The sequence below is a fragment of the Penicillium arizonense genome (assembly GCF_001773325.1).
Source record: "Penicillium arizonense strain CBS 141311 chromosome Unknown PENARI_contig009, whole genome shotgun sequence".
NCBI lineage: Eukaryota > Fungi > Ascomycota > Eurotiomycetes > Eurotiales > Aspergillaceae > Penicillium > Penicillium arizonense.
The window spans coordinates 233,535-261,440 of record NW_019173286.1 but is presented as its reverse complement, the minus strand read 5'-3'; the positions used below and the strand labels follow the sequence as shown (position 1 = coordinate 261,440).

The 27,906-nt window shown below is 51.4% G+C and overlaps 10 protein-coding genes across 10 annotated transcripts; 6 read left to right on the top strand and 4 right to left on the bottom strand.

Moving 5' to 3' along the window:
- Positions 1-62: 62 nt before the first annotated feature.
- PENARI_c009G01604 (pentatricopeptide repeat protein) lies at positions 63-3,830 on the bottom strand (the record flags this gene model as incomplete). The annotated part of the gene is made up of 1 exon (XM_022631750.1): positions 63-3,830. One exon carries the CDS (start codon positions 3,828-3,830, stop codon positions 63-65), a length of 3,768 nt encoding a protein of 1,255 aa, XP_022488164.1.
- A 4,957-nt stretch (positions 3,831-8,787) lies between these two features.
- PENARI_c009G06728 (class I SAM-dependent methyltransferase) lies at positions 8,788-9,957 on the top strand (the record flags this gene model as incomplete). The annotated part of the gene is made up of 1 exon (XM_022631902.1): positions 8,788-9,957. The coding sequence occupies one exon, from the start codon at positions 8,788-8,790 to the stop codon at positions 9,955-9,957; it is 1,170 nt and encodes a 389-aa protein (XP_022488356.1).
- A 2,620-nt stretch (positions 9,958-12,577) lies between these two features.
- On the top strand, positions 12,578-14,086 carry erg8 (phosphomevalonate kinase; the record flags this gene model as incomplete). The annotated part of the gene is made up of 2 exons (XM_022631921.1): positions 12,578-12,912; positions 12,985-14,086. 2 exons carry the CDS (start codon positions 12,578-12,580, stop codon positions 14,084-14,086), a joined length of 1,437 nt encoding a protein of 478 aa, XP_022488359.1.
- Positions 14,087-14,950: 864 nt separating this feature from the next.
- On the top strand, positions 14,951-16,304 carry PENARI_c009G04732 (uncharacterized protein; the record flags this gene model as incomplete). The annotated part of the gene is made up of 4 exons (XM_022631843.1): positions 14,951-15,548; positions 15,625-15,708; positions 15,785-15,930; positions 16,164-16,304. 4 exons carry the CDS (start codon positions 14,951-14,953, stop codon positions 16,302-16,304), a joined length of 969 nt encoding a protein of 322 aa, XP_022488433.1.
- Positions 16,305-17,042: 738 nt separating this feature from the next.
- PENARI_c009G10361 (proteasome maturation protein) lies at positions 17,043-17,804 on the bottom strand (the record flags this gene model as incomplete). Its single annotated transcript, XM_022632019.1, has 3 exons — positions 17,043-17,110; positions 17,191-17,638; positions 17,745-17,804. 3 exons carry the CDS (start codon positions 17,802-17,804, stop codon positions 17,043-17,045), a joined length of 576 nt encoding a protein of 191 aa, XP_022488350.1.
- A 111-nt stretch (positions 17,805-17,915) lies between these two features.
- PENARI_c009G09967 (mitochondrial 37S ribosomal uS12m domain-containing protein) lies at positions 17,916-18,843 on the top strand (the record flags this gene model as incomplete). The annotated part of the gene is made up of 3 exons (XM_022632005.1): positions 17,916-18,528; positions 18,589-18,689; positions 18,778-18,843. The coding sequence occupies 3 exons, from the start codon at positions 17,916-17,918 to the stop codon at positions 18,841-18,843; spliced, it is 780 nt and encodes a 259-aa protein (XP_022488116.1).
- A 683-nt stretch (positions 18,844-19,526) lies between these two features.
- On the bottom strand, positions 19,527-20,850 carry PENARI_c009G03320 (glycosyltransferase family 15 protein; the record flags this gene model as incomplete). The annotated part of the gene is made up of 4 exons (XM_022631804.1): positions 19,527-19,594; positions 19,644-19,932; positions 19,985-20,755; positions 20,803-20,850. 4 exons carry the CDS (start codon positions 20,848-20,850, stop codon positions 19,527-19,529), a joined length of 1,176 nt encoding a protein of 391 aa, XP_022488117.1.
- A 649-nt stretch (positions 20,851-21,499) lies between these two features.
- On the top strand, positions 21,500-24,040 carry PENARI_c009G11060 (deadenylation-dependent mRNA-decapping factor PAT1; the record flags this gene model as incomplete). Its single annotated transcript, XM_022632040.1, has 3 exons — positions 21,500-21,627; positions 21,680-23,857; positions 23,917-24,040. The coding sequence occupies 3 exons, from the start codon at positions 21,500-21,502 to the stop codon at positions 24,038-24,040; spliced, it is 2,430 nt and encodes an 809-aa protein (XP_022488110.1).
- An 854-nt stretch (positions 24,041-24,894) lies between these two features.
- Positions 24,895-26,180, top strand: PENARI_c009G03711 (NAD-dependent epimerase/dehydratase family protein; the record flags this gene model as incomplete). The annotated part of the gene is made up of 4 exons (XM_022631815.1): positions 24,895-24,923; positions 24,982-25,216; positions 25,271-25,727; positions 25,786-26,180. 4 exons carry the CDS (start codon positions 24,895-24,897, stop codon positions 26,178-26,180), a joined length of 1,116 nt encoding a protein of 371 aa, XP_022488318.1.
- Positions 26,181-26,443: 263 nt separating this feature from the next.
- PENARI_c009G03355 (putative oxidoreductase) lies at positions 26,444-27,806 on the bottom strand (the record flags this gene model as incomplete). Its single annotated transcript, XM_022631807.1, has 2 exons — positions 26,444-27,559; positions 27,630-27,806. The coding sequence occupies 2 exons, from the start codon at positions 27,804-27,806 to the stop codon at positions 26,444-26,446; spliced, it is 1,293 nt and encodes a 430-aa protein (XP_022488137.1).
- Positions 27,807-27,906: the final 100 nt, after the last annotated feature.

Here is a 27,906-nt window from a genome sequence, read left to right as displayed (position 1 = left end):
GATGTAGGGTCGCAACAAAAGAGGAAATTAAACGAGGTATGAGGTAGAAGGGTATGAAACAATCAAATAGAGGAGGAAACACCAACAAGATCGACGATCTTGCCAGCAACCGCGGACGGGTATCCACGAGACATCATCTCCTGGACGATGGCAGCGGCACTGACACGATCATCGGCACTCAAGAAAGCACGCGTCATAGCCTCGTACGTGCTAGGCTCGCGCTTCTGGATGCCAATGCTATCGTAGATAGCCTTCGCCTTGGAGACGTTGCCCTCAGCGGCCCAGCCGTGGATGAGAGTGTTGGCAATGTAAGCCGTCATCTCGATCTTACGCTGAGCCATGTTCCGCACAACCTCCTCGGTATCGACGACGCTGTGGTTGGCGACCATCGACTCGAAGAGGGCTTGGTACAGACATGGTTGCGGTCGGACGCGGGGATTGGCCATGACCGAGTCGAAGACTTTGCGAGCGCCGGCGAGGTCGTGCAGGACGCAGCCCTTGGCGTGGACGAGGGATGCGTAGTGCACGGCATCTGGGTGCTGGCCTGCTGCTTTCATGTGCTCGAGGACTTCTTCGGCGGCAGCCATGTTGATTGGCTCTAGGGAGGCGTGCGCGTCGATGAGGAGCTTGTACGTGTGCATTGTGGGCTGGATGTGGCGGGCTTGCATACGCTCGTAGTAGGCGAGAACTTTGCTGAGATCGCGCTTTGTGTTGAGGAAGTATTGAATCATGGAATTGTAGGGTGCGGGCCGGGGCTTGTAGTTTGGCATGGATTCCATTTCTTCGAACATTTCTTCGGCGAAGCGCTCGTCGCTGACTCGGCAGAGGGCGTTGACGATTGTGCCGTAGGTCACGCTGGTGGGACGCACGTTGTTGGCGCGCATCTCGGCGAAGTAGGCGAGGCAGTCGTCGATGCGACGGGCTTTGCCGAGCTTGCCGATGAGGGCGTTGTACAGGAAGGAGGTGGGCTCGACACCTTCGGCTACCGCGCGGTGGAAGATCTTCAGAGCCTCGGTGGCTTCGTCGAAGGTCTTGGTGGACTCCTTCAGGGTGGTGATGTACAGACCGAAGGTATTGGCCGAAGGGGCGGAACCCAGGGTAAGAAGCTCCTGGTGGTACTGTGCGGCCAGCTGTCGATCACCGAGGGTAAGGCAGGCGGCGACCATGGCATCAAGAATGGAAACCCAACCGTATTTGACAACGCTGAAGTTCATGTCGAGAGGAACGTCGGTGCGGGCCATGCTGTGAATCTCGTGGGCCAGAGTCATACGGCCAGACTTGGCCGCGGCGGTGATCAGCTTCGCGTAGGTGATGTAGCGCGGGTGACGACCGATGCGGCGCATGTTCTTAAGACGTGTCAAGGCCTCGTTAAGGTGAGTCTCAGCGCGTCCGGAGGCCTTCTCGAGCTCTTCGGCGATGACGGCAGAGCCACGGAAATCGGTCGCATGCGCGTAAGGATCGAAAGCTTCGGCGCTGGCAGACGGGGTGGTGATCGAAGTCTCGGTCATGGAGACGGGGCTCTGGCGGTCGGAGAACATCTTGGGAGAAACAGCAGAGGCCTGAGAGCTAGCCTCCAGATAGTCCTGCCACCTCTTCACAACATCGGGACGGCTGACGAAAAGCTTGCCGACAGCCTGGTCGACCAAGCCGGTGGTGTTGATGTCCATGGGAAGACCTGCCGACAGAGCGACGTCGAGCATGTGTGCGAAGCGAACGGGGTGGGCAACATCAAAGACCATAGCGCTGTTGCTAGCCAGCATGCCAGCCTGCACTTGCAACGCAAGAGTCAGGTCGGCAGGCTTAAGCTGCGAAATACCAATGGGACCAAGGTTAGCGACAGCGTGTTCAGCGAGAGGAGAAACCAGACCGCCGTTCTCGAGCATGGACCACAACAGAGTCATGGAAGCCTGAGGAGAAAGAACAGCGGCCGACTGCATAAGAACACGGCCAAAGAGGTGAAGGGACTCAGTAATCTGTTCACGGACGACGGGTGTGGAGGACGCGTTGCGAATACGCGTGAACATATTACGGGCTTGGTGGAGGCCCTCTTCAACATTTCCACTCTTGATCAGAGCAACCGCATACATAGCGGTCGGCTGGACCAGATCCGGGGTTGCCTGACCCACCGTGTTCAACATGATCCACAAGGAACGGGCTGACGACACATTACCCTGACGGACATGAAGAGCCAGCAGCGAGACAGCTGGGTTCTGTCGAACGTCAGGTGCAGTAGGCAGAGAGTCATATGCTTCAGATGCAGTGGGGAGATCGCCTGCATCAGCGGCGGCCATGCAGATCCGAGAAATGGCCTGATCCCGAGATGCATCATGCAATTGGGCCTTGGCCTGTTCCAATGCCTTGCTGTGGTTGCCCGCGTTCATCAAGTGTTGCACAAGTGCCTCCTCGACAATGACGGTTTCCACTGCAGACCAGCGGTCCTGGCGACCTTCGGTGACCTCGTCGAACGAAGAACGGATCCGGTCGAGGAACTGCATGGCGCCCTCTTCCTTGCCGTTGGACAGGTACGCGCGGATCAAAGCAGCATAGACTTGGCCATCCTGACGCTGGACAATGCTGAAGATTCCGTTGTCGTCGGAGACAGCGAGACCGCGGTACTCGTTGTAGCATTCGACGGCGCTGCGGAGATCACCAACGGAAGCAAAGGCAGTGATCATTGATGGGAAGATGGTGGCGTGGGGAGTCATCTTCTGCGATTCCATGTGGGCGTAGATGCGGATCATATCCTCCACCTTACCCTCCTTGGCACAGGCAATGATAAGGTGACGGTACATGTCCAGCGGGAACACAAGACGGCTGTGACGGGCGATGGCAGTATCGAAGAGCTTGACAGCAATGGACAGAGAGGTATCCTCGGCAAGGATATCCCGCTCCATCTCACTAGACTGAAGCATAAACTTGCCAGGCTCTTCCATACCACCAAATCGCACACGCTCGCTCTCCAAAGCCTCCTTGGCCTTGATGATATCGTGAGCCCGGGTCACCAAAAGCTGAACCAGAGTCTCATAGGTTTCTTCATCGGGAATTACCCTACGACGAAGCATGTCCGAGTAGACATCCAGGGCTTTGGGGATAGCCTGAGCGGCATCAGGGTGAAGACGAATAGCAGCGACCAGCAGGGCATTATAGGCCTCGACAGTCGGAGTAATGCCATCATGGAGCAGTGTTTCAAACGCCGCCGGTATCTCCGCATACTGCTTAGAAGCAGCCAGTTGCACAACACGCTCCGAGGCAACCTGGTTAGCCTCTAAGACAGCATCCGACACGTCCGATTCCACGATCGCATCAGATCCCTCGGCAGCCTCCTCCGCTCTGGCCTGTTCCTCCTGGATCTGAATCTCACGAGCAACAGCCTCCTCAACCTGGGCACTAACATCATCATTCATCGCCGCCTTGGTCGGATGCGGCGGAACAGACTCAGGCGACGCAGCCCGATTCTCAGGAACATCGTCGGCCTCCTCAGACGGCTGCCAGCCAATGCGACGCTTGAACTCGAACTGGGTCCAATCGCTATCCTCGCCAGTCTGCTGGGCATGCTGCCAGGCGGCATAGTAAGCGGCTAAACCGAAGTCGCCGTTGCCCGAACCGCCCTGGCTGGCCTTTGCGCCAGCACCAGAGGAGCTGGACGCGTTGGAGAAGGCATTTTGTAACTGGGTTGTGCGGGAGAACTTGGCGGGTTGGACGGCGAGCGGGTTAAAGGGCGCGGTCGACGCGTAGGACTGCGACGCGGCGACTACTGATTGAGCATAGCCATGGGTGAAGGCTTTGGTGAAACTCTGGCGCGCGAGGTGGGTGAATGGTTTGAAAACCATTTATCTGACGGGTGACCTCTTCAGAGCAAAGAGGCAATGCTGGGATCGTTAGATGTTTCGATATGAGTGGATGGAGATTTTACATACCTTGCACTCAAATAGATAGTGAGAGTGCAGGTTCATTTGACGACAGTTGGTCGCCAATGAACGCGCAAGTGCGAAATTAGGAGATTATTCGATAGAGTGTTGTTGTATGAAGGAAAGACGGGAGCCTGAAAAAAGAACGAGGGGTGAGAAATAATCATTGACATGAAGTTTCACAGGGCCGATCTTCTCCGGAGAATCCTCTCGATGTACCTATGACGGCTGTGCAGCCACGGGTTGTCCACGGGGATCACTTATTATTTTGATATCTGATCCTACGTGTCTCTTTCGAATGCGAGATAGATCTATGTAATCATACATCAAAATGAGTATTTTGATATCTGATGCATATGGCACCATACAGTTAAGAGCTGGAGTCTACACGCGACAAAGTACCAGTATGATTCTTCAAGGGCACCTGACCTCTATAGATGTGCCAGCCAATCACATCAAGCACAAAGCCAGTCGGAACCATGGAAAGGGGCAGTTCCTGGGATGAGTCATGTTCCTTCCGATTCTTTTTCTTCGGAGGTCAATTGCTCCTTCCCCGGGCACTTCGGACTCGGCCTTACCGGTGTTTGTAGGTTTTGCGCGGATTTCGGACTCTCCGTCTTCTCTCCGTCCCTTTGGTGCGAAACCTTGATCCCTTACACGTCACGTCTTTCTTCTCGACCGGTCGTATATGTCAGCCCTTGACTCAAACGTGACTTGCACATTGGTCTCAATGAACCGGGGCTGAAACCCCCTCAAATCTTGTTTTCACACAGGTCACTTCCCGCCTATTGCAATCTGGCCTGAAATCTGGATATCTCGAGGACTTGAATTGGCTCATCATTTGAGCCTGAAAACACCCAAAATCGACCTAGGATTGATTGGTTGCATATCTCCTCGGCGGACTGCTTCAGAGGCTTGCAGCTTTTGACAGGGGTGTTTGCAGGGGTTCGGTTATTGGCGGGGTCCCTTGCAACTGGATCAATCCTGGCTGTTCGATTTTGGGTGATTTTCAGGCCCAAATAATAAGTTAATTCGTCTCTGTTTATTCGAGGCATTCGCTTGTGGTGGATTCAATCTCGGTTTCATTCGGAGGGTGCGAGACCCTACCCCCGTTTAACCTATCAAACGCCATGGATAAAACTTATCGTGAGACCAGACCAGGGCGTTGGATATCAAACCTCGGAATATCTAGTTTCGCCTCATAGGTGTTATAAAGACATGATCGAGTTTGCATCCCTAATCCACAGACAGTAAATGTCATTCAAGTCGCCATGAGGGATTATCGTTTCAGGGCAGCTTTATTTGGAGGCTTGAGATAGTAGATGTAGTTGGGTTGTCTGTAGTTAGTGTCTGAATCTGATCTGAGGAATATCCGTCGTTCTTTGCTTGCGCCAATCTGTCTTACCTCGCAGACATGTTGAGTTCTCAAGGGATGAGTCCATACATCCGCAACAGGATATCAAATCGCAATTACACCATAGTTCACCAGAAGAGCCCTAGCCTACCACTAATCTTCCACTATCAGTTGCATGGTGGTTCTGATGTGCATGGTGGCTTTGATAGAGGTTTCATCGGGTATGCATCCTCAAGCTAGGTGCTTGTAGCCATCACCCTTCTTGCTGGAAAGGAGGGAATCAAAGCCAGATGGCGCGGATTAATATCTGATTGCCTGCACAGAGGCTTGCAGATGGACCAATTCAGTCACTCCCTAACTGGGCAAGGGTGCTACTGTCAGTGTCGAAGATGAGCTGAAACGGTAATCATTGTCATACTTCACCGGAAAACGGTATACTACAACCTCACTGGTATTACTTTGTCGCTTGCTGCTTGCCCAAGCGCAATTCGACAAGGGTTGTAGAAGTGATCAAGTGGCTCTCCTAGGGCAGGCGACAGCTATGTTGAAATCCTGTTCGGTAAGCACTCCACTCTCTGCAAAATGAAGTCGCTGAAAACTATCTATAGATCAATGATAACACATCTTAACTCGCCTCACTTTTCAATTTTCATACTTTGGGATCTCTACATTTCGGGACTTCTCTTTTATTTGAAATCATGGCATCACCACTAGGCTTCGCTCATATCTTCAAAAATGCTTCCTTCGCGGTCTCTTTTGATCGTCAGTTCATGCATATCAGCTCCTAATAGCTCAACGTCATTCTATATTAGGTGTAGGCTGCCATTATCTTCCGCGATCTAGTCTATATGTAACTCTTTTTGTTGGTTGAATGTAGATGGTCCCAGATCTTGCTTTACGTTATTTGAAGCTTTCTCATCAATATTCAAATCTATTTTCACGAATTCTCAATAAAAAAAGAATTCAACGCAATATTCTCCACAAGGACAAATTCTCGCTGCGCTTCTTTCCCCTCTCTTCGTGCATCTGACATCGGGATGATCACCGACAAGAAAGTCTTAAGCCAACTCAAGTTGAAACAGCAAATGCTTTGACAATATTCTCTGGACGGCATAGTGCAAGTAGACCTATGTAAAGTTCCTTATATGTATGACATCTCCTTCTCACGATCCTTATACACAACCAATTCTTCAATAACGACATTCGATGCCTCCTTAATATACTCACCTCCACAAATCATCCCCGATCATCTCGCCGTTACCTGCCAAAATGCCAGACCTCCAATCTGACGTCAGCGGGTGAAATCGGCGCTCTTGACACTCGGACACATGGCCGAGCACGAACCGTGCTGTCGATCGATTCCGTGCCGTCTCGCAGGGCGTGCCGCTTGTCCCAAGAAAATTACATGTACAATGCTACTCATTCGTCCTGGATTTATTATCGTGCCGTATATTATCGGAGGATTCCGACCCTGTGACCTTTTTGCCAAAAAGAATTAGCCGTACCGTGCTGACATGATGAGGTGAAGCTTGATCTGTATCAGCATATGACGACGTTACTCGTTATCGGCTACCTACAGTATACATATACTAGGCTACTCTACGGAGTAGTACAAACAACTTGTTACACCTGCATGGCCGTTCTTAAAAGAAAGAGCTACTCACCCCCAACTCGTCACGACTAACCCATCCAAGCGCCAAGCCAAGTTACCATGCATTGATATATGTAGATCGCTGAGAAAATGTGTCACAAATTACGCTTGAGATAACCTTGAGACAGTCAGTGCGCGGTGGACAACCAAGCGCCTTTTTGGGTCGTGGGGCAGTTTTGTCGATCGCTGGGTGAAAGTTACAAATTTTTACACATGGGTTCCTTTGTTTAGATACGTAGGGTTGACAAGTGAGGTCCCTGGGAAGTTGGATCCACCTCTGGTAGGTCCGTGTCCGGGGGAGGGGTTGAAGGTCTTACGGGATCATATGAGACGGCTTGATTTGGCTTTTGCTTTTGCTCTTAGGTAGCTACATGTATGTTGATTGCTGAAGGGAAAGTTACAGATTGTCGAGGTATGACATAACTAACATGAACTTGTTTATAGCAGACAGTAAAGTTATAACTGCAACGTTTAGATAGGATGCTATAGCACACATCTACTAGAGATGAGATGTCAACCCGAGCTAAGGCTCACACCAACTATGACTCATCTCTTAAATGGTAAATTGCACCTCAAAATACGAACAATAAAAAGAGATAGCTGCCTCAGGTGTCAAAACGGGTACCCAAACAGGGAAAAGAGGCCTTGGATTTCATCATCACCGACTATCAATATATGGGTCCGCGAAAAAAAAGTGATTTCTGCAATCCTGCTTTACCTACGCAGTACGCAGTACGGAGTACGTAGTATTTGGTGACACATTTACAATACTCCACATGTACACCTGTGCCGTGGCTTGCATATGAATCCAAGCGTACTACATTTGACTGTGATAGCATGATAGACTTTCCGGCCATGCAGTATACACTCCAACATATAATATCATATGCACATATACATACAAGTCACTATGAACAATAACTGTTACACAAAGTCAAAGAAGCAACGCCAAGACTTCTAATTCTTCTGCGGTTCTTCTATGGAGCATATTACTCAATTGGGCTGCCACGTGATCCGGATATACGGTCTCGGAGCTCTCGGCTTGCTAAATGTAGCATTTTATTATATGGCCCTACCGGACGATCTATGTGGGGCCGATATAAAGTCCCTCATATTACGTGCCGGTGGCCTCATAGGGGCTTTTTCTGCTTAGCAATCATGGGTTTTGTTAATATCCCGCCCTACCGTTTAAAAGGCTGCTGCCAATTCCTGAGTGGCTTAAGTTAATGGTTCGGAGACTTTTACAGGTAACATTTACTTGACAGGCAAATGTTCAAATGTATAGAGTGTCCGGCTGTGCGTGTAGGTAGTATCTATATGTAAAAGGGTCAGAAGGTACAGCTGGGCTCAGGCACTTACTTGTACCTCTGTACTGTAGGATGAAAATGTACATCCCGCATTGATATGCAGGTTGATGCGGGCATACATTACCATACTATCTATACAGGTGGGTCTAGATCGTCGTCCCATGACGATACTCATTTCCTTTAAGGGTCCGCTCCCGCGTCATCCGTGCCTGGCGAGCACATCACGGTGAATTCGGAATCCGGAGAGAAGGGTGATATTCCAAGGGAAGATGGCAAGAAAGAATGTGAAGCAATTGGGGATTTGGTTCGGGTTCGGCAAACCAAAATGTCTCTCTATACTCGAGTGGGATCGAACCATGCCGGAATAGCCGGTAAGAGCTTCCATGTCTGGTGATAATCCACTCTGTGCGGAACTCTGGGCGAATGATTTTTCAATCGGCAAGGGGTCCTTGAGTATTGATGGGCTTATAAATTGGCGATTTCCCCCAAAGATCGGGGGTTTGTCTTTTTTCCTCTTAATCTATACCCCTCCACATCTAATTTATAGACTGTACAAAGCTCTTGGTCATGGCAACCACACTCATGGAAACACCACAGCACCCAGTGCGCGATCGAGGATCGGAAAGCGATACCTCCGTCGATGAGATCGCGCAAGTGAAGCAGCAGAATGCGCTGGCCTCACTAGGAAAACACGGCAAGGACCTCGACACGGCATCACCGAAGCGATGGAAGACATTCTGGTCCGCATTCCGACACCTGGCGCACCTCACCCCGAAAGAAGTGGACGATTTCATGGCCTCATACGTCATCTACAACCTCGACTGGTCAGATGAAAAGCAAATGACCGAAGCGCTGGGCCCGAACTACCAAGAAAAAGTCGGCGATTGTCTAAAATCATACTACGGCGTCCTCAACCACCTCTGCGCCCTCGGTGACGTCGAGAAGATGTACATCCCACCCTGGATGAGCCGCAAAGCAAACTGCCTCGAGAACCAGATCCTCTACGAGCGCTCCATCGCACAGGATATCGGCCTCAAGGCCGGCGACAAGGTCTTGGATCTGGGATGTGGGCGTGGCCGCGTCGCCGCGCATATGGCGCAACATACCGGCGCGCACGTCACGGGACTCAACATCGACCCGAACCAGGTCGAGCAGGCGACAAGCTATAACAAGCAGCTCGGAAACAGCAACAACTTCGTCGTGCAGGATTTCAATGACCTGCCTCTGCCCTTCGCCAACGACAGCTTCGATGCCTTCTACCAGATCCAAGCGTTGAGTCTATGCAAAGATCTTACCGGACTCTTCCGCGAGATCTTCCGTGTCGTCAAACCAGGCTCGAGAATCTCTCTGCTGGACTGGATTAGTCTGCCGGACTATGATGCCACGAACCCCGAACACGCCGAGCTGATGCGTCGCGTTAAGCCGCTCATCGGCGCGGTTGGTACACCCACGCAGGAGAGTCTCGAGGTTGCATTGAAGGAAGCCGGCTTTGAGATTGTGCGGTCGGAGAATGCTAGCATTGACGGACTTCAGGCGCCGCTGATTGACACCGTTGATGTGTACTTCCGCACGCTGCGCCAGGCTATTCTGGCGCTTGTGAAGGTTCATGTCTTGCCGCGCCATTTCAAGACGCTTATCAATCGCCTTTGTCTTGACGGGCAGGCTTTTGTTAAGATGGATACCATGCGGCTGGCTACGACGAGTTATAGCATCATCGCGCAGAAGCCGAAGGCTTAGTTGGAACTAGGTTTGCCCCACTTGATTGTGGCGAACTGTCGCCACTGGTGCGATGTTTATTTTGAGGCTTCGGTCTCTTCTATCATTGTTCCTGGTCATTTTCGAATTGGATAATTGATTCCTTTTCGTATTGCCCAATCGAGGTTGTCGCGACATAATACAGATACCCTGTACGGTTATCAACGCTTAAAAAGCCTTGAGTTTTGGAGTTTGCGGGTTTCGTCATTTTCATTTCACTTCATTTGGTTCTTCTTCATTTTCGGTGTTATTCTTGGTGGGATTTTTGTTGCAAGCAATGTGTATGGAGTTTCATGAAGATTTACGAGGGAATTGCATAAAGCTCGACAGCGTCCCTATAATAGTTATTTACGAAATGAACATATTTAGAAAACTTCATTCATTTTTTGATTCTGAGACATAATCGTAACTCGCAAACAAATTAGACAGGATACCATGCGTAAACGAGTTTAGAGTAGGATCTTGTAATGTCGCCGGGCTCGTAAGTCCAGTGAGCCGAAATCGAGACTGAACCCTTGGCTCATCGTTGCCGTCAGGACCCTGATTTTTCCATCGAAAGCGCTTGGCCCTGCATGAAATTTCCCGCAGGTTGCGTAGCATCACACTAAAACTGAGTATGTTTTGTAGGGGGGGGGGGGTTACCGCCGCCAATATGTCCCACTTTGGCCTCAATAGTGAAACAAGACAGGCAGGTTTATCAGGGATGGTAGCATGGCGGTTCGAATTTTGGCCTCGTTGGTCGCCTCAGATGATTGTGGCAATAGCCTAGATCGAGAGAGTGTGTCAAGAAGGAATATAAATTCCATCTATGGAGGCGCAAGAACTTTATAGTCGTCGGAATTGGGGCTGGCAAGAAAAGGCCCCAAGGCATCTAATGGTAAACAAGCTATGACAGCTTCGGTCTTTGTACATATATCCAGTGGCTTAGTTTGACTACCAGGAAATACAGTTTATGGAACAAGCTTACCCTATCAAAAAGGCAAACTTTTTAGTCCATTTTTTGGCCCTTTTTGAGAGAGGGTTTGAAATACAATATAAACGTTACCTTTAAGCGTGGCGACTAATAGTAACATGTTGTCTTTATAGCTGTTTAGTCTGCCCAGTTATTTCGTTGCGATTGGTCTCACCCAGCAACAAGATAGTCTGGCAGGCGCACTGCTCAATCTCGGTCAAGCTGTTGGACGTCCGGCTGTTGGTCTCTTGAGTGATCATCTTGGACGGGACATTGTTGCTTTTGCTGCTTCGCTCATGTCGGGAATCCTACCGCTGGTATTCTGGATCTTCGCGAGTTCTGTAGGGTTGACATACTTCTTTGCTATAGCTGTTGGTTTGTTTGCTGGTACCTTCTTAACAGCTGCAGCACCCACTTGTTGCTTAAGTTGTTGGATTGTAGGATCTAGAAGCTGGACTTGGTATCTTATGGCTTTCATTTTGTCCCCTACAGCAGTGGCTGAGGTTATTGATTTGCAACTTCGGGACAGGCCTAGTGAGCCGAATCCCTACCTCCATGTTCATACTTATGTCGGGCTCATGTACATAGGTTCAGCTGCTTGTTTGGCTTGGATGTGGTTTGAATAGCGGAAGAAGAAAGTTGTCCGGGGTGGAAAGATCTAGATTTGTTCTGATCGTTGCACGAGATAATGGACTTTGTACAGTCTCTTTTAATGGGTGGCATACCTTTCAGCATCCAGGAAAGAGGCTAAATGGTTGAGAAGGACCCAGTGGCTTAGTTTGAGCAAGCCTAATCTAGAAGGCACAGTCATTGGCCATAAGTCCTTTCACAACACCACCTTACATACGTAGCTACATGATTAACACTAGGCACTCGAAAATGGGTAAAAGAAAAAAAAAAAAAAAAAAGAAATGAAGAAAATCGAGGCCAACGTAGGGCAAAATCAACGCACGGACGGTATACTCGCTTCGAGGCTTTCGTGTAAAGACTGTCCAATATTTCATGGCACTGTATACACATTTATGACCCCTGTTGTAGAATACTCTCAGCGTGTTAGAAAGTTATATCTCTCTTTCCTCTCTTCTACTCACTCCCTTTCCGTCTTTCTCGGTCCTTTCCCATGGAACCAATACAGATGATAAGTTGTTTGCTTCGTGCCTATCAATAGATGCAGCATTTATCATGCATATATCTATGGCCATTAGCGAACATCTATAGATATCTTTCAGACTTTCTCGTATAGCAGCGTGAGCCAAAAAAGGATAAAAAAGAAAGATCGTGCCCGGGATCGAAACGGGATCGCCAGAAGAATCAGAATCTGAAGAGATGACCGTTACTAGACACAACCACGTGATATGATATTGCCTCCTTTCTGACTACATAAGCCAAATTTATTGGCCCGTACGATTTACTCACCCTACACTAGTCCTCATTAGGAGAATTCGATACACCCCTGCCACCTTACAGATAGCCCGTCTCCTCACCTGCAGCTGCATGGCAACATAAGCCAACTCATACTTGGAGCACGACGGCGCTTCGCTCTAGAACCATTCACCCCTTCCGTGCCTCCCCGTGACCGCGCGGGACACACCTCAAATAGTCTCATCGGCCCCGGCTTTTTTTCCTCCCCCACACACCCACCTTACCTCAATGTCTCCCCTGCCGTCCTCCGTTACGGCTCTGTCCGCGCCGGGCAAAGTCCTACTTACCGGTGGTTATCTTGTCCTTGACCGCGCATACACGGGGACCGTCTTCGCACTCGATGCGAGAATTCATGTTGTTGTGCAGCAGTTAAGGAGGGGTCACCGGCGCGGGGCATCGGGGTCCGGTCCTGCTGTGGGCGAGGCGCATGGCACTGCTGAGGACCAAGAGGGAGAAAATACTGTTGTTGTGCGCTCCCCGCAGTTTGTTGATGCGGTGTGGGAATATGGTGTGCAGCGATGCTCCGATGGTGGGGGTGTTAAGGTCATCCCCAAGGGCGATGGGTATGTTGAACCCTCTCGGATGATTGTTCGGGGAATTTATTCTGGCCATTGCTGACTGGGTATTTCTTCTAGACCGCGTAACCCGTTTGTCGAGACATCATTGAGCTATGCCTTAACCTATATCAGCTATGTCGCTGATTCCAAGGACTTTGGCTCCCTGTCTGTGACCATCCTGGCGGATAGTGACTATTACTCTGAGACTGCTACCTCAAAGGGCCCGGCATCACAAGGTCGAAGTGGACGCTTTGTGAACTTCGGTGTTCCTCTGTTCGAAGCTCACAAGACTGGATTGGGCTCTTCGGCTGCTCTGGTCACTGCTCTTGTTTCCGCATTGGTTATCCACCGCACCATGCAGCCTGAAGACCTCGGCGCTGGTCGCGATAAGCTTCACAATCTCGCTCAAGCAGCTCATTGCGCAGCCCAAGGCAAGGTAGGATCTGGATTCGATGTCGCCAGCGCTGTCTACGGATCGTGCCTTTACCGACGATTCTCACCATCAATTTTGGAATCACTGGGCGACGTCGGCTCGCCTGGGTTTGAGGAGCGCCTGTTCCCCATCGTCGAAGACTCAGATACGGAACACCCGTGGGATACCGAGTGCGTGGACTTTGGCATGCAGCTTCCGCGCGGGATGCAGCTGGTTCTGTGCGACGTGGACTGTGGCTCTGGAACACCGTCCATGGTTAAAAAGGTCCTTGAATGGAGAAAGGCCAACCGCAAAGAAGCGGATATTCTCTGGGCCAGTCTTCAAAATAACAACGAGCGTCTCCGCCAGGAGCTCAAGCGTCAGGCTCAGCACCCAGATGCCGCCGGCGACTTTTCAGATATCCGTACTCTCCTCGAGCGTACACGCCAGCACATCCGCACGATGACCCGCCGGACGGGCGTGCCCATCGAGCCTAGCGTACAGACTGAGCTGCTGGATAGTGTTTCAGAGCTCGAAGGTGTCATTGGGGGCGTGGTCCCCGGAGCTGGAGGATACGATGCCATTGCGATCCTAATCCGGGATGATCCTACCGTCATCGCGCGGCTGAGAGAGCATCTTGCGAATTGGACGAGCAAAGTCGAGGATGACTTTGGAGGCAAGATCGGCAACGTACGACTACTCGGTGTGCAGCATGGATCCGAAGGCGCAAAGAATGAAATGCTCGAGCAGTATGCCGGTTGGGTCTAGGTCTGAGAAATGATCCTGATCTGCAATGCAACCAATCCGTGATTTTCAGCATTGTCTTTCGGCTGCCCTATTGCATTCTAGGCCAGGCCCTCCAGAACACAGACTAGGAGAATTAATAGCAATCATTGAAACATCGACTCGGATGTTCAAGCCACCTATCCACTCTACGGTCCACCTGCAGCCTCTCTTCAGAGTCCCCCTGCATATGCACCACGACCTGGCCGAGGATTCCCCAATTCGACGCCAGAGGTGTATGCGACCGTGTTCAGGTATTTCAACATGGACTGGATTGGGCAATGGTTACGGGTATTTTCTCTATAGCACATGAAGGTACCTAGACAATGAATATATATAGATTATTGACGATTATAGATGTGTGGAGAACACACATCATGTAGCTCTTGGCCTTGCAAGACTAGTTTCCCCGGATCGTCAATTGAGATCTTCAAATCAAATGCGCAAATTCACATTCTTTGTATAAACAAACCACTATTCTGTTGATTTGATCGAAAAAAAAGGGGGGAACAGGATCCGGTTTACCATGGTCTCTGTCGGCCAGTCTTTAGGCCTGCCGATCCCCTTTGCCATCTCTCCTCCTTCAACTCCTCATATCCTCATATAATGTCCTTCGTTTGCACATCCTCATAACTGTACAGGATCATCTTTCGGACCAAACCGCACTAGTGGGTATTATTGCGCCTCCCGCCTAGTCGACTCCTCACATCTGGAACCCGATTATCTCCCTCTGTCCTCCGCTGTCTACCTCTGTCTCCCAATCTATTCGCCCCCGTGCCTCCCCCCTTTCCCTGAACAAATACAGGGAAAGCTAGTCAATTGATATTATTGGGGTTCTTCAAAAGAACAATGTCTACAACCGATCGCCCGGAGTCGGGTACTCTGAACCCCAAAGACGATGACCAGCCGACTACATCTCCGTCCGACCAACAGCCAACAGTGCCAACCACAGAAACAGCAGACCCAGCCCAGACAGCTCCCGCCCGTGACGCAACCCCGTCCACTCCTGCGACACAGCCACTCGCCCAGCCAGGTCAAGCTGCCGTCGCGAACCACCCCGCAACCACCCCCGGCACAGGTGGCGAAACCGCCCCCGTGACAGTGACGGCGACGACTGGTACGACCACCACATCGACATCCTACGACAACTCCTCTGCTGTCGCTCAGCCGAATACTACCGCGGCAACGACGACGTCAATGGATACCGAGGAGCCCAAGACCGTGCAGGAGATGTCAACTGAGCAGTCGGATGATGGCTCCGGCAAGGAAGTCGAGGATGCGGGTCCGTCGCTAGTTATCACGCTGCTTTTGACGACGGGTTCGCGCCATCCGTTTACTATCGATGGGAAATATCTACGGAAGCGATCGGTTAATGTTGAGAATTCCGACCCGTTCCTTATGAGTGTTTATACACTCAAGGAATTGATTTGGCGCGAATGGAGATCTGGTATGGGTGACCCTGGCAGGATCCATCTTGGATGATGTATAGGATGAAATGGCTAACTTGGTGGTTTCTTGTTTAGATTGGGAGACTCGTCCCTCGTCGCCAAGCTCTATTCGCCTTATCTCCTTTGGAAAGTTGCTAGATGATAAGTCGCCTATCTCTGGTATGTATTCCGTTGTCTGGCCGTGGCTGCGGTTTACTATGTATTATGATTATATACTGACGGTCTCAATGCGCAGACTCAAAGTTCAGCAAAGAACACCCCAATGTGGTTCATATGACCGTGAAACCGCAAGAAGTTGTCGACGAGGAAGACGCAAAGGGAGCCAAGGCACAGTACAACCGAGACCGCGAGGCCAGTGAACGCAGTCCAGGCTGTCGTTGCGTGATTCTATAATCTATAAAACCTCGCTTTGCTGAGAGCACGGTCCAACGGATGTATCTCCGCCGCACTTGCTATCATCCACAATTTCAACCGAAGACCCTCCGATTTCCAGTTTGATACCGCTCCGGTGTGACTGTACCGCATCGCCACTCTCCTGGTGTCTTTCCTGTCTACCATATCCCTCAACATCCCTTCACCACCACAGCGATTAACCTAATCCTGCCTGGATGCAGGATCAACCAATCCTCGCACCCTGGACTCCTATTCTCGTTGAACATGTGCGCTCCGGAAGCGGCGTTTGGACATTTGCTTCTGACTGGACTTACCGCATGGTCTCCTATCCTTCTACCCAATTCTTCTCTTTTCCTTACTAGGGTTGAGCAAGCATCGCCCCCTCGTCTGTACATGGACCACGAACCATTTCCCTCCCTGATGTGCTTCCTCCTCCTTTCACTGTTCCTCTGGCGTCTTGCGTCCTGCTATCACTATTATCCTATTCTCATTCTTACTCTGCCACCTTTCTGCCCTTCCGCCTTCCCGATTTCTTCTATATACCCCCTCCAATCCGACTTCCCTTTCTCTTTCTCTTATCAAGTACTGTATGGGCCCTGCTGGCTTTCTTGTATTTATTGCTCTCTTTTTTTTACTGTTCATTCCTTTGCTTGCTTCTTTCCCGGTTTGGGTTTGGTTTTTCGTAGTGTACAGGGTAGTATCCATGGAGTCATATGCGATCTGATAACCTACTGAAGCATCCATCTTTATCTGAGTACCAAGCCTAGGTGCAAGTTGACTGATACAGCCAAAGAGTCTTATACTAGGTATAGGATGGTAGTATGGTGACTCCGTAATTGGTCGTGATATGTGTATTTCTTAGATAACTTGGGTGTTCACGGCTTAGTAGAAATAGACCATGGAGTCGATGCATTGACAGCATTGCCTTGCCTGATCCAAGAACAGACAGGAATAGCCGACCGACAATGCATCAATCCAAACATCTAGCACTCTATTCGGGAATAAGATAGGAGTATGACGAGGGACATGAGGAAGAGACCAGTAGAACAGTCGACCGAGAAAAACAGAAACATAAAGAACACCATTCATCAAAAGCTCATTTAGAAATCCATCTTCAGCCTCTTCTCCATCTCATCATGGAAGGTAGGCGGCTCACGGAGGTCATCACCTACAAAAGATAAAGTTAGCCAAACAATCCCCAACCTTATCCCCCAACGAAGAACCACCAGAAACAGACGAAACACATACCCTGATAAATATCCTCCCACTGAACCTCTGTATCCCGACCCCCAAGCATAAGAATATCCTCATGAACATTACCCCCACGAACACCACCAAGCACAGCAGGCCGGAAAGTACCATCACGCACGATCTTCAGCTCCATACCACGGCGGACGGGCTCGGCGATTCCATACGCCCGACGCAGACCTTCCATCTTCAATGCCTCCTGGGTGGCGCGCCACGCCAGCAGGCGGGCTTCGAGTGGGTGTGTCGATGAGGGGATGTCGCCGCTGGCATTTGTCGAGGAGGCGTGTGCTGTTGCTGGGAGCGTGAGCTTGTTGCGGAGCGTGTCTGGGAGGCCGGGGGCTGAGGGGGCTCCCTTGGAGGGTCTTGCGGCGGTGATGGAGCCCGCTTGGCGGGTTGTGAGGTTGCTGGTTTGGGATGGGTTGCCGCTTGGGGGAGCGATGCGGAGAGACTGGGGTCTTTGTTAGTTTTGGGATCTTGGGGATGGATTGATGTGTAGTATTTGGGGATTGGTAAATCAGGGGATGGAGCGCAGGATGTGTAGTCTAGCTGCTAACTGCTGGCTGGCTTCCACCTCCAGGGTGAGGTCCAAGGTCCGTAGCTTGATAACGTACCATGATGGCGGGTAGAGAAGGGTAGTCTTCAAAATCAGAGCACAGATCGCAAATTGAAAGGTCTGAGAAAATGTTCGAAGCTCGTTTAGAAAAGAAAGAAAAGTATGAGGAGAAATGGAAGAGATGCAAGATGACACCGCCGATGATGCTTCAGGCAGAGAGGCAGCGCGTCCAGCTCCTCCGGCAACCGACAACAACCAAACCCGCAGCTCACGTGACACAGACAATTCCATCAATATTCTCGACTCCATCCCGGAGAGCAATTGCAAGTCATCCACACCCGCTACTATGCCACAATTACTCTCCCCAATAGCCCTCCGGGCCCTCCGGACCATTGCCCACCGTCCAGCAACAACACCTCTCCGCCGAACCCTCACAACATCCACCAAGCTCCAAACCCAAACCTCACTCACCACCCGTTTCAACTTCACCCCCGTCTTCCGCACCTCTACCACTCTCTCCTCACTCTCCCTCTCAACCTCCAAGCGCCAATTCTCCAGCTCGCCTATTATCCGCGCTACATACAACCAGGTCCGCCGCGGTATCCGGACTGGTCAGCGCGCGCGCCGGGGTCGGTCACCTGCGCTTGTGGGAACGCCTGGGCTTAAGGGTGTTTGTCTTAAGACTGGTATTACCAAGCCTAAGAAGCCTAACTCTGGTGAGAGGAAGATTGCTCGTGTGCGCTTGAGTTCCGGGAAGATTATTACGGCTTATATCCCTGGTGAAGGTAAGATTATTGCAATTGGATTGGAAGGGCGGTATGGCTAATACAAAGTTGTTTTTATAGGCCACAATATCCAGCAGCACAGTGTTGTTCTGGTTCGTGGTGGTCGTGCTCAGGATTGTCCTGGTGTGAAGTATACCCTTGTTCGTGGTGGTATGGATTTGGTAAGTTTGGGTTTCTGGCACTATATTCATTGTGCAGGGCTCTATATGATGGTATGAGGTATGGACGTTTACTAATTACTGTTTATAGGGTGGCGTTGGAAGCCGTATGACAAGTCGCTCAAAGTACGGCACGAAGAAGCCAAAGACCAACTAAGATGGCTTCGTTATGGGGTGAATAACCTATTGTGAGATTATACAAATCTGTGCTTTAATCTGATCTACTGCTATGCAAGAGATCATTGTATGAGCACCAACGTTTGATTTGATTTTTCTGCTCTGCTGCTTGGGCAAATTTGTGTGAATATTGCATGTAACACTACCATTGCGACTGCTTTTTTATCCTCTATCATCTACTTGTTGACGCTCACGACTTGTTGGATCAGTTGTATTCATGATGTCTTTGCAAATTTTAGATGTATAGAAAACCAATGGTCCCTGGATTATCACTTTACTCCGGTGAACCATGCTAAAAACCCACAAACAGAATAACGCTCGAAAATCCATAGTAAAACATGTCAGACATCGAAGTGAAAGCTCTTGGTACTTGGGTGGGAATCAAAATAAATCAGAAACAAGGGTAGGGTAGACCTGCAACTTTCCGCTCAACTTTGGAAACGGCGCTGCATCCAAGTGCTTTCTCCACTACAATAGAGGTGGATATAGTGCAACCAGGCATCACTCAAGTGGAGTATGGTACCTGCAGAAGCAGCGCAGATGGGCGACACTGTCAGCCCCGAAACGCGAGCTTCATATCTGGACAACCGACCCGCGCATTGTCGCTAAAGAGAACGACTGGGCCGGCTATGAGCTGGCCCAAAGATACAAGTAAGCAGCAAATCAGTCATCCTTCTTGCTCCATCCCGCCGGCTTTTGCATATTGTTGATGTCATACCACCGCTTGGTACCTGTATGACAATTAGATTGTGTTCATGTTACTACAGGGTATACACTTACAAGAGTAATCTCTCCAGTCAAAGTTCTCCTTCGGCTTGCAGGAGCATCTGAGATCCAATCGGATTTGCTCCTCGGTGGGGCAATGCGTGAATGGGACATGGTAGTAGGCGATCTCGTTCCAGAAGTGGATTTGTTCCTTTTTCAGCATCAGAGAGGCGGCAATCGAGTGCACGGGTGCGTCACCCCAGCGCTCGTAGAAGAAACCGCCATCCTTGTCTAGCGATGTGAAGTAGTCAATATATTCCTTGGATCGGAGCCACTCCAGGCTGCCAATCTCGAAGTTTGACCACTGCAGGAAAGTTAGCGGGGCTGGAGATTGAACCTCAATAGGGCGTACTCACAAAGTGACACCTGTTGTAGGTTTCACCATTGTCGCTACTGATAAACTCCATAGCATTCCCCTCGGGGATATACTCAGGGTGGGTGCCCGTAAACTTCTTAACGCTATCCCACAGGGTGGGAATAGTCTCGATATACTCGTACAGACTGATGACGAAACTGTACTTCTTGTTGTTCTCCTTCATGAAACGGAACGGATCAGAGGGAATGTCACAGAAGAGCTCAATGCTGGGCTCGACACGCCAGTAGTACTCGTAGTTCATCATGAGTGGGTGACGGAAGAAGAACCCAGACTCGTAGCGGCACATATGGCGATAACTCTCGGAGCCACCGTAGATGATCTTCTTGCGATCCATCTCCTCTCGCGCCTCCTTGGCCTTGTCCCGGTCGATCCAATCCGGGTAGGACCAGTGCTCCTTCGGGATCTTGCCATAGTGGGTGGTACCGGACACCAGCGAGGTGGTCACCTTCCTGAACTCCTCATCGAAATCATCGTCGTTCAGGAACACCCAGTCGTAGTTGTAATCACGGTTGAAACGATCTTCGACACTCCGGATGGACTTGACCATATCCCACAGGTCAGAGTTGCGGGCCAAGGTGACAAAAGTGGCATTTACTCGTCCAGCGCGATTCGTGCCAAGGACTTGCGGCTTTTGCGACTTGACGGAATCATAGGTCGGGGGTGTTTTGGTCGCAGGAGAGGTATAGGTGGTGCTGGGGATGCTGGGGAGAGGGATCGAGGATTTGGAGATGACGAAGAAGACCGTCAATCCCTGATCAGTGTTAGCAGGCCATTGCGATCCATTCAGAAAATACCTACCACGACGGCAAAGAGGAGATAGCGCGCATATCGAAAAGAGAGGGACATGATGCAGGGGCGAGGACGATTCCCCGAGGTAGAGACAACAAGAACACCAGCTCAGTCAGAGTTAGAAAGAGGCATAGAAGAAATGAACGGCCCCAAGGTAATTTACGAAGGTGCAGGGGCCGGAGACGGATAGATGAAAATGGGAAGGAAAAGAGGCCGCGCAAGACTATGACAACCGCTTTCAGCCCAGGTGTCACGCTACTTGAGACATTCTTCAGGGGAATTCCAACTTCTCCTTCAGTTGCATTGTAAAGGGTCCATGTACAGAATGTGACGGCAAGTTCCACTCCTATAAGAAATACCTCGTGCTGTATCTATAATATTCATAACGGTCTGTATACTCCGTAAACGTGTTGTGTTCGCTAAGAACATAGCCATTGTACTAGTGCCACCATGTACATTCTAGTTCTGGAATTATCAACAGTGGTAAACACTCAAATTATAGACCCTACAGTCAATCTGACCCCTCTGCCCGCCCTGTACAGAATGTTCTGCAATACGTCGAGACTTCAGGCTGCATCAGATCGACAGTTGCTTGGCAACGCTGCCTCAGGCGACGAAATTCCAGAACTTCGCCCCGACCATCGCACCGTCACTCATCCTCCCCCCCCACCAACATCACCTCCCCACCTATCCTCTTGCAGAAGGGATGTCTTTCTTTGGTTTCAATACCAACCTACCTCGGGATCGCGATGGTCCTGGGGCTAGGGGGTTCTTCGAAAACCCAGACCCCTTTGCGGAAGTCGCCAGAGCTAACGCGTTCGAGGATGACGATGTGTGAGGATTCCCGTTTCTATCGAAATTTACCATTGTACTCATATTCACCTAGCATCGACTTCGAGGATACCTACGACGGCTTGGGAGACCAGCTGCCCGACGATCAGGATGAGTTCAACGATGACACGTTTGGCGGAGCTCCCGATACATCGGTTGGAAGAGACTTTGATTTCTTTGGGAAAACCGCTCAGGTGTCCGACGCGATTGGCGAGGAGCAGGTTCGCTTTAGTCTGCAGCACCCCAATGCTCCCCGAGTCGCGCCCCAGGCCCAAGTTCCCGTCCAGCAGGCCCCCGCCGTGGAGACCGTCAAGCGCTCGGGGTATGAGAAGTACTCAGATCCCGGGTACATTCCGGATCTGCAAGCCAAATCCAGTGTCTGGGGCGTTTCACAGAAGAAGACCGAGCCAGCACCGAGCCGGAAAATGATGAGCTTGGAGGAGGTTGAGGCGCAGATGCGTCAACACCCTCAACATGCGAGTCCAGCTGCTCAGGCCTTTTTGCGCTCCATGGTGGAGCCTGCCTATCCTCCCCAGCACCAACATCTCCCAACTCTCCCCGATGGGTTCCCCCCGGTGCCTCCGGAGTTCCTGCAGGCACAGTTGAAACAAGGCCACCTACCCCCACAGATGCACCCACCGCCTGGTATGCCGGAGCTCTATGGCCCTGGACCCGTTCCCGCTGGTGGGGCCCTGCACATGATGCAGAACGCCAATCTCCCCCCGCAACACATGCCGCCTGCTGGCCCACGCCATGCCGGTCCGCCCCAGGTCCAACGCCCTCCACAACCCCAGCAACCTCAGCCCCAGCAGGTACCGCCCCCCTCTCGGGGTTCCAACAATGGAATGCCAGTGATTACCAACCCACAGCAGCTTATGCATCTGACGGAAGACCAGCGTAACGCTTACCTGGTGGAGGATGCCAAGCGGGCGAAGCGCAACCATAAGATCTTCCTCTTGTCACGAGGCAATGGCCTGATGACACCGCAGGATAAGAACTTCATCACCCGCATTCAACTGCAACAGCTTGTGGCGGCTGCTGGAAATGTCGCAGACTCGGACCCCGAGGCCGTACTGGCCGAGGACTTCTACTACCAGGTCTACAGCCAGATCCGTGGTGCACCGCGCCAACACCCCCACCAGCCTCTTGGTCACTTTGCTCAGACCTACCTCCTTCAAACGGGTAACCGACTTGGTGGACACGGCCGACGGAACTTCCAATCTGCCGACAACCACATGCAGCGGATGCAACAGCAAGTTCAGCGTGCGGTTGAGGCGGCCAAGGCTAAGCCCAAGAATAAGCAACTCATCATTGAGGGTAGTTTGGGCAAGATCGCCTTCAGCAACGCCAAGGCACCCAAGCCCATGCTGAACATCAAGCGCCCTGATAGCTCAGAGGGAGCCAAGCCCAAAAAGCTGCACTCTAATCTGAGTCTTAGTGACCGCAAGTCGATTCTCACCAACCTTGAAGGTGTTTACAGTGCATTGATGGCCATGGAGGATATGGAGCGCACGATGCCCCCACCCCCTGAGGAGGGCGATGCCGAGGCGATCCAAGAACACATGGAATGGAGACAGAAGCTTCACTCGCTGAACCAGAAGCTCTGGCGCTCATTGAAAGTGATGGAACCCATTGTGCCCAACTCGACGACACCACACCCCTTCATCGCGTTCTTGTCATACCCCAAAGGCAAGAAGGCGATTCCTCGCATCTTCCGCCACATTGACCAGGAACAGCGCGTCACTATCCTTACCATGATTGTCGTTCACCTGGACAGCCTTGATGTGGTCCACCATGCTCAGCCCGTCCCCGGCGAGGCTCAGCCATCGCTTGCTGTGCGCGAAGCCATTGACTTGTTCTCCCTGGCTGTCATGCCTTGCTTATTGGGCTACGTCAACGAGGCGCCATTCAACATCATCATTGGTCTTTTGGGACTGGTTATCAACCAAACCCACGTGCACACCGTGGCTCGGACTAAGGTTGGACTGGGCATTCTGACGATGTTGCTCAGTCGCGCCGAAATTGTCAAGGAGGCCGGCCAGGCTTCCGAGCACGATTGGCAGCAGTGGGTGGAGAAGTTCAACGTGCTCTTCGATACTTTGGAGCCGGGCTTGAACGATATCTTCCCTGGCACGATCAGTTCTGGAGATGACATGTACGTGTGGCAGTTCCTTGCTGCCGTGGGTATTGGCGCCAGCCCTGAGCAGCAGCAGCGCTTAGTTATCGCCGTCAAGTGAGTATCCCGTCTAGTCTATACATTTTGTCGATATCAGTACTAACTATGTTCTCCAGGGATCGTGTCATGGAGACTGTCGGCTACAGCAAGACCCTACCTGCCGACATGGGTAGCCAGCGCCTGAGCAACGTCAACCTTTTCATGCGTGCTATCGGTTTGGATGTTGAGCTCCTTGGTTGAACATCACCTTCTCCTGGGTTATCTTGAATTCAAGTCGGATCCGGCATACGCCTGCCGGGTCGGTTGGGCCTCACTCCATAAATACCTGAGTTGAGGCCCGACCACACGGTCCCAACAGACCTGAACTAGTCCCTGAGGCTATCCCACATGTCTGCGGTTGCTGAAATGCAACTCTCCATCTACACGAGCATTGGACTCTTATGATGGACGATTAGAAGGGAATTCTGGCCCATAAAAATCGGGTTGTACTATTGTGCCCATGCTTTATTATTTTCAATACCAATTTCATTCAATTCGAGAGATATCTATAAAAAGTTGAAGAATGCCGAGCCCCGGGAACGGGTTGGACCCTGGATCGGGACGGGTCCACCGGTTCCTGAAACGGTTAAGGACAGATCAGCTTCACTTCGTACACAAATGACCGCGTTGAACATTGAATATTGTTTGTATATTCTCGTGTTCATTCTCGTCAGTCTCGTCATTCTTGTCATTCTCGTCCGCACCCGGAGATTTTCGTCGGATGCATATCATGTCTCTTTCGAGTGAGTGCAGTTCACCGCCAGGACGATCACTCATAACACGGCATATCCAGTACATTAACAATTCATAGTTAGCCTCAATTGAGTCAGGAAAAGTAGATATAATTGAGCATCTGTATATAATAACCCCTGAAAGGGTCTGTAGCAAGTAAATGAGAAATTAGAAACCGTCGATCGACTGGGCCGCGTCATAACAGTAAGAGATGGGAGGGCCCATCCCCCCCACCTCCAATTTCCCCTTAAAAGCTGCCCCTCGTCCGCTTTCTACTTTCCCCCGTCTTTGCTCCATTTTGTCTCACTTCTACATCTTTAATCATGTCTGCTGGTTCTGTTCTTGTTGCTGGGTAAGTATATCATCTATTCTTCTGGTTCAATTGTGAGTTCCAGCTAACTCCCCCGCAGTGGCACGGGCTACATTGGCTCGTTCACCACCTTGGCCCTGCTCGAGGCTGGCTACAAGGTCGTCGTGGCTGACAACCTGTACAACTCTTCGCCCGAGGCCCTCAAGCGTGTTGAGCTTATCTGCGGCAAGAAGGCTGAGTTCATTCAGCTCGATGTCACCGAGGAGAATGGCTTCGATAAGGTGTTCGAGGCTCACCCCGACATCGACAGTGTCATCCACTTCGCCGCGCTGAAGGTATGTACCAGAACTCAAACCAAGAAACCATAGAAATTAACAATTGCTCCCCAGGCCGTCGGTGAGTCCGGTGAGAAGCCCCTGGACTACTACCTGGTCAACGTCTACGGCACCATCAACCTCCTCCGCTCCATGGTGAAGCACAACGTCACCAACATCGTCTTCTCCTCCTCCGCCACCGTCTACGGTGACGCCACCCGATTCCCCAATATGATCCCCATCCCTGAGGACTGCCCTCTGGGCCCCACCAACCCTTACGGCAACACCAAGTTCGCCGTTGAGACCGCCATCACCGACGTGATCAACGCTCAGCGCAACAATGCCATCAAGGCCGGCAACGAGGCCGAGGCCAAGAAGTGGAACGGTGCCTTGCTCCGCTACTTCAACCCCGCTGGTGCCCACCCCAGCGGTATCATGGGCGAGGACCCCCAGGGCGTCCCCTACAACTTGCTCCCCCTGCTCGCGCAGGTCGCCACCGGCAAGCGCGAGAAGCTGATGGTCTTCGGTGACGGTATGTCCTGCCTCTAATCCCTATAAGACCACAGAACAGTTCATCTAACATCCACCAGACTACGCCTCCCACGACGGCACCGCCATCCGTGACTACATCCACATCCTGGATTTGGCTGACGGCCACCTCAAGGCCCTGAACTACCTGCGCGCCAACAACCCCGGTGTGCGCGCCTGGAACTTGGGTACCGGCAAGGGCAGCACCGTCTACGAGATGATCCGCGCCTTCTCCGCTGCCGTCGGCAAGGACCAGCCCTATGAGGTTGCTCCCCGTCGCGCTGGTGACGTCCTCAACCTCACTGCTAACCCTACCCGCGCCAACACTGAGCTCGGCTGGAAGGCTGAGCGTACCCTCGAGCAGGCTTGCGAGGATCTCTGGCTCTGGACTAAGAACAACCCCCAGGGTTACCGCCAGCAGCCCCCTGCTGAGCTCCTTGCTGCGCTTAAGAAGTAAAATTAATCTTTGTTGCTTCTGTTGGATTGGTTGTGAGCGTGGTTTAAAATGATCTTATCTTGATTTTGTTGATATAGAAGATCTAGTTCTAGTAGAATATATGAAACGAATTTCCTTTTTTGTGAATTGATACCACAAGTAGTTTTCTAGTCTATAAGTTACTTATGAACCGATGTTATGTTGAGTTAGATCACACTGTCGACATGTATAGATGCAACCTTGCACATCTATACCAATATCTACCTATATCAATATACGTACACTCACTTATTCCCACCATTCCCATTCCCCTTCCGACTCCTCCTAGACCCATCACTTTTCCCCTTCTTCGAACTCTCCTCCTCCCTAACCTTCTTCTCCCCCTTCTGTGCCCTCAACTTCTCAGCCTCCTCCTCAATCTTCTTCTCAAGCGCCCGGCGAACAGCACTATCCTTCTCCGCCTCCTCAATCATCTTCCCACTGAACTCCCACAACTTCTTCCCTAGCTCATCGTTCTTGACATCACTCCGCGCATAATCCACCTCCCGACACTCCTTAATCAACCACCCGCCATCGCCACGCCCGTACTCCGCTTCCATCGCTGCGTATAGTATACTCTGCGCGCCCTGCTGCGGCGACTTCAGCACCAGCCACCAGATCGGCCAGGTGAGTAGGTATAGCCCTAGTCCCCATAGTGAGCCACCTGTTAGCCAGCGCCGTGTTCCGGGTGTTCGGCAGAGACCTGGGTCGACCATTATCACGCGCGTGCAGGGTGGCAGACTATCCGGTCGTTTGTAGGCATTCAGATGGCGCTGGAAGGAATGTGCAAAGATCGTGAGGGATAGTTTGGCTAAGGCGTAGACGTTCTTCGGAGGTGGGACCACAGCCTGACCCTGACCCTGACCCTTTGTCTTGGAGGTTTGAGGCTTAGGTCGCGCCATACCCTCCAACTCGGTGAAATCAGCACCAATATAACTGGAGCAATTGGCAAAGATAACTCGCACGTCGCGGTGTGCAGGTTGCGCGCGGAGTGCCGGACTGAGGATGCTGAGGAGGTGGAAGTTGGATAGGTAGTTGACCTGCCATTCGCGGTCAATGCCATCGAGGGTTAGGCCGCGAGCGTGGGCAGGCTCTGCAATGCCGCCACAGAGGATTATGCTGTCTAATCTGCGGGGTGGGATGTTGTCGATCCATTTTGTGGCGAAGGTGCGGACGCTGTGGAGGGAGGAGAGGTCGACTTGTTCGGCGTAGATTAGTTGGTTGTTTGTTGTTGTTCGGAGGTCCTCGATGTATTCTACTAGGAAGAGGTCGGATGGTGGTTGGCGGGTTAGGAGGATTACTTGGGCGCCGCGGAGGGCTAGTTCGCGGACCACTGTTGCTCCTATGCCGGATGTGCCGCCCTTTTTGCGTGTTAGTTTGGTCCGGGGGCTTGAGGGAAGAGCAATTGAGTGTGTTTGTGTGTGTACGTACTGTCACCATGATGACTTTCGACCGCATCATTCGTTCCGAGGTGTTGCGGGCTCCTTCGAAGTAGTACTTCAAGGCGGCGAGGACGAGTAGCCATGGCGCGTATCGGATGACCGTCCAGGCGTGTGGGATGGACGAGATGCCCTCCCGGAGGCCCTGGGCGATGATTGGGATGGGCATGTTGGAGGATTGAGAGGTGAAGAAGAGAAGAGGATGTCCAAGGGATTAATTTCTCCACGTACACGTACTCTTATCCGCTTATCTACCTTATCGCTATCTC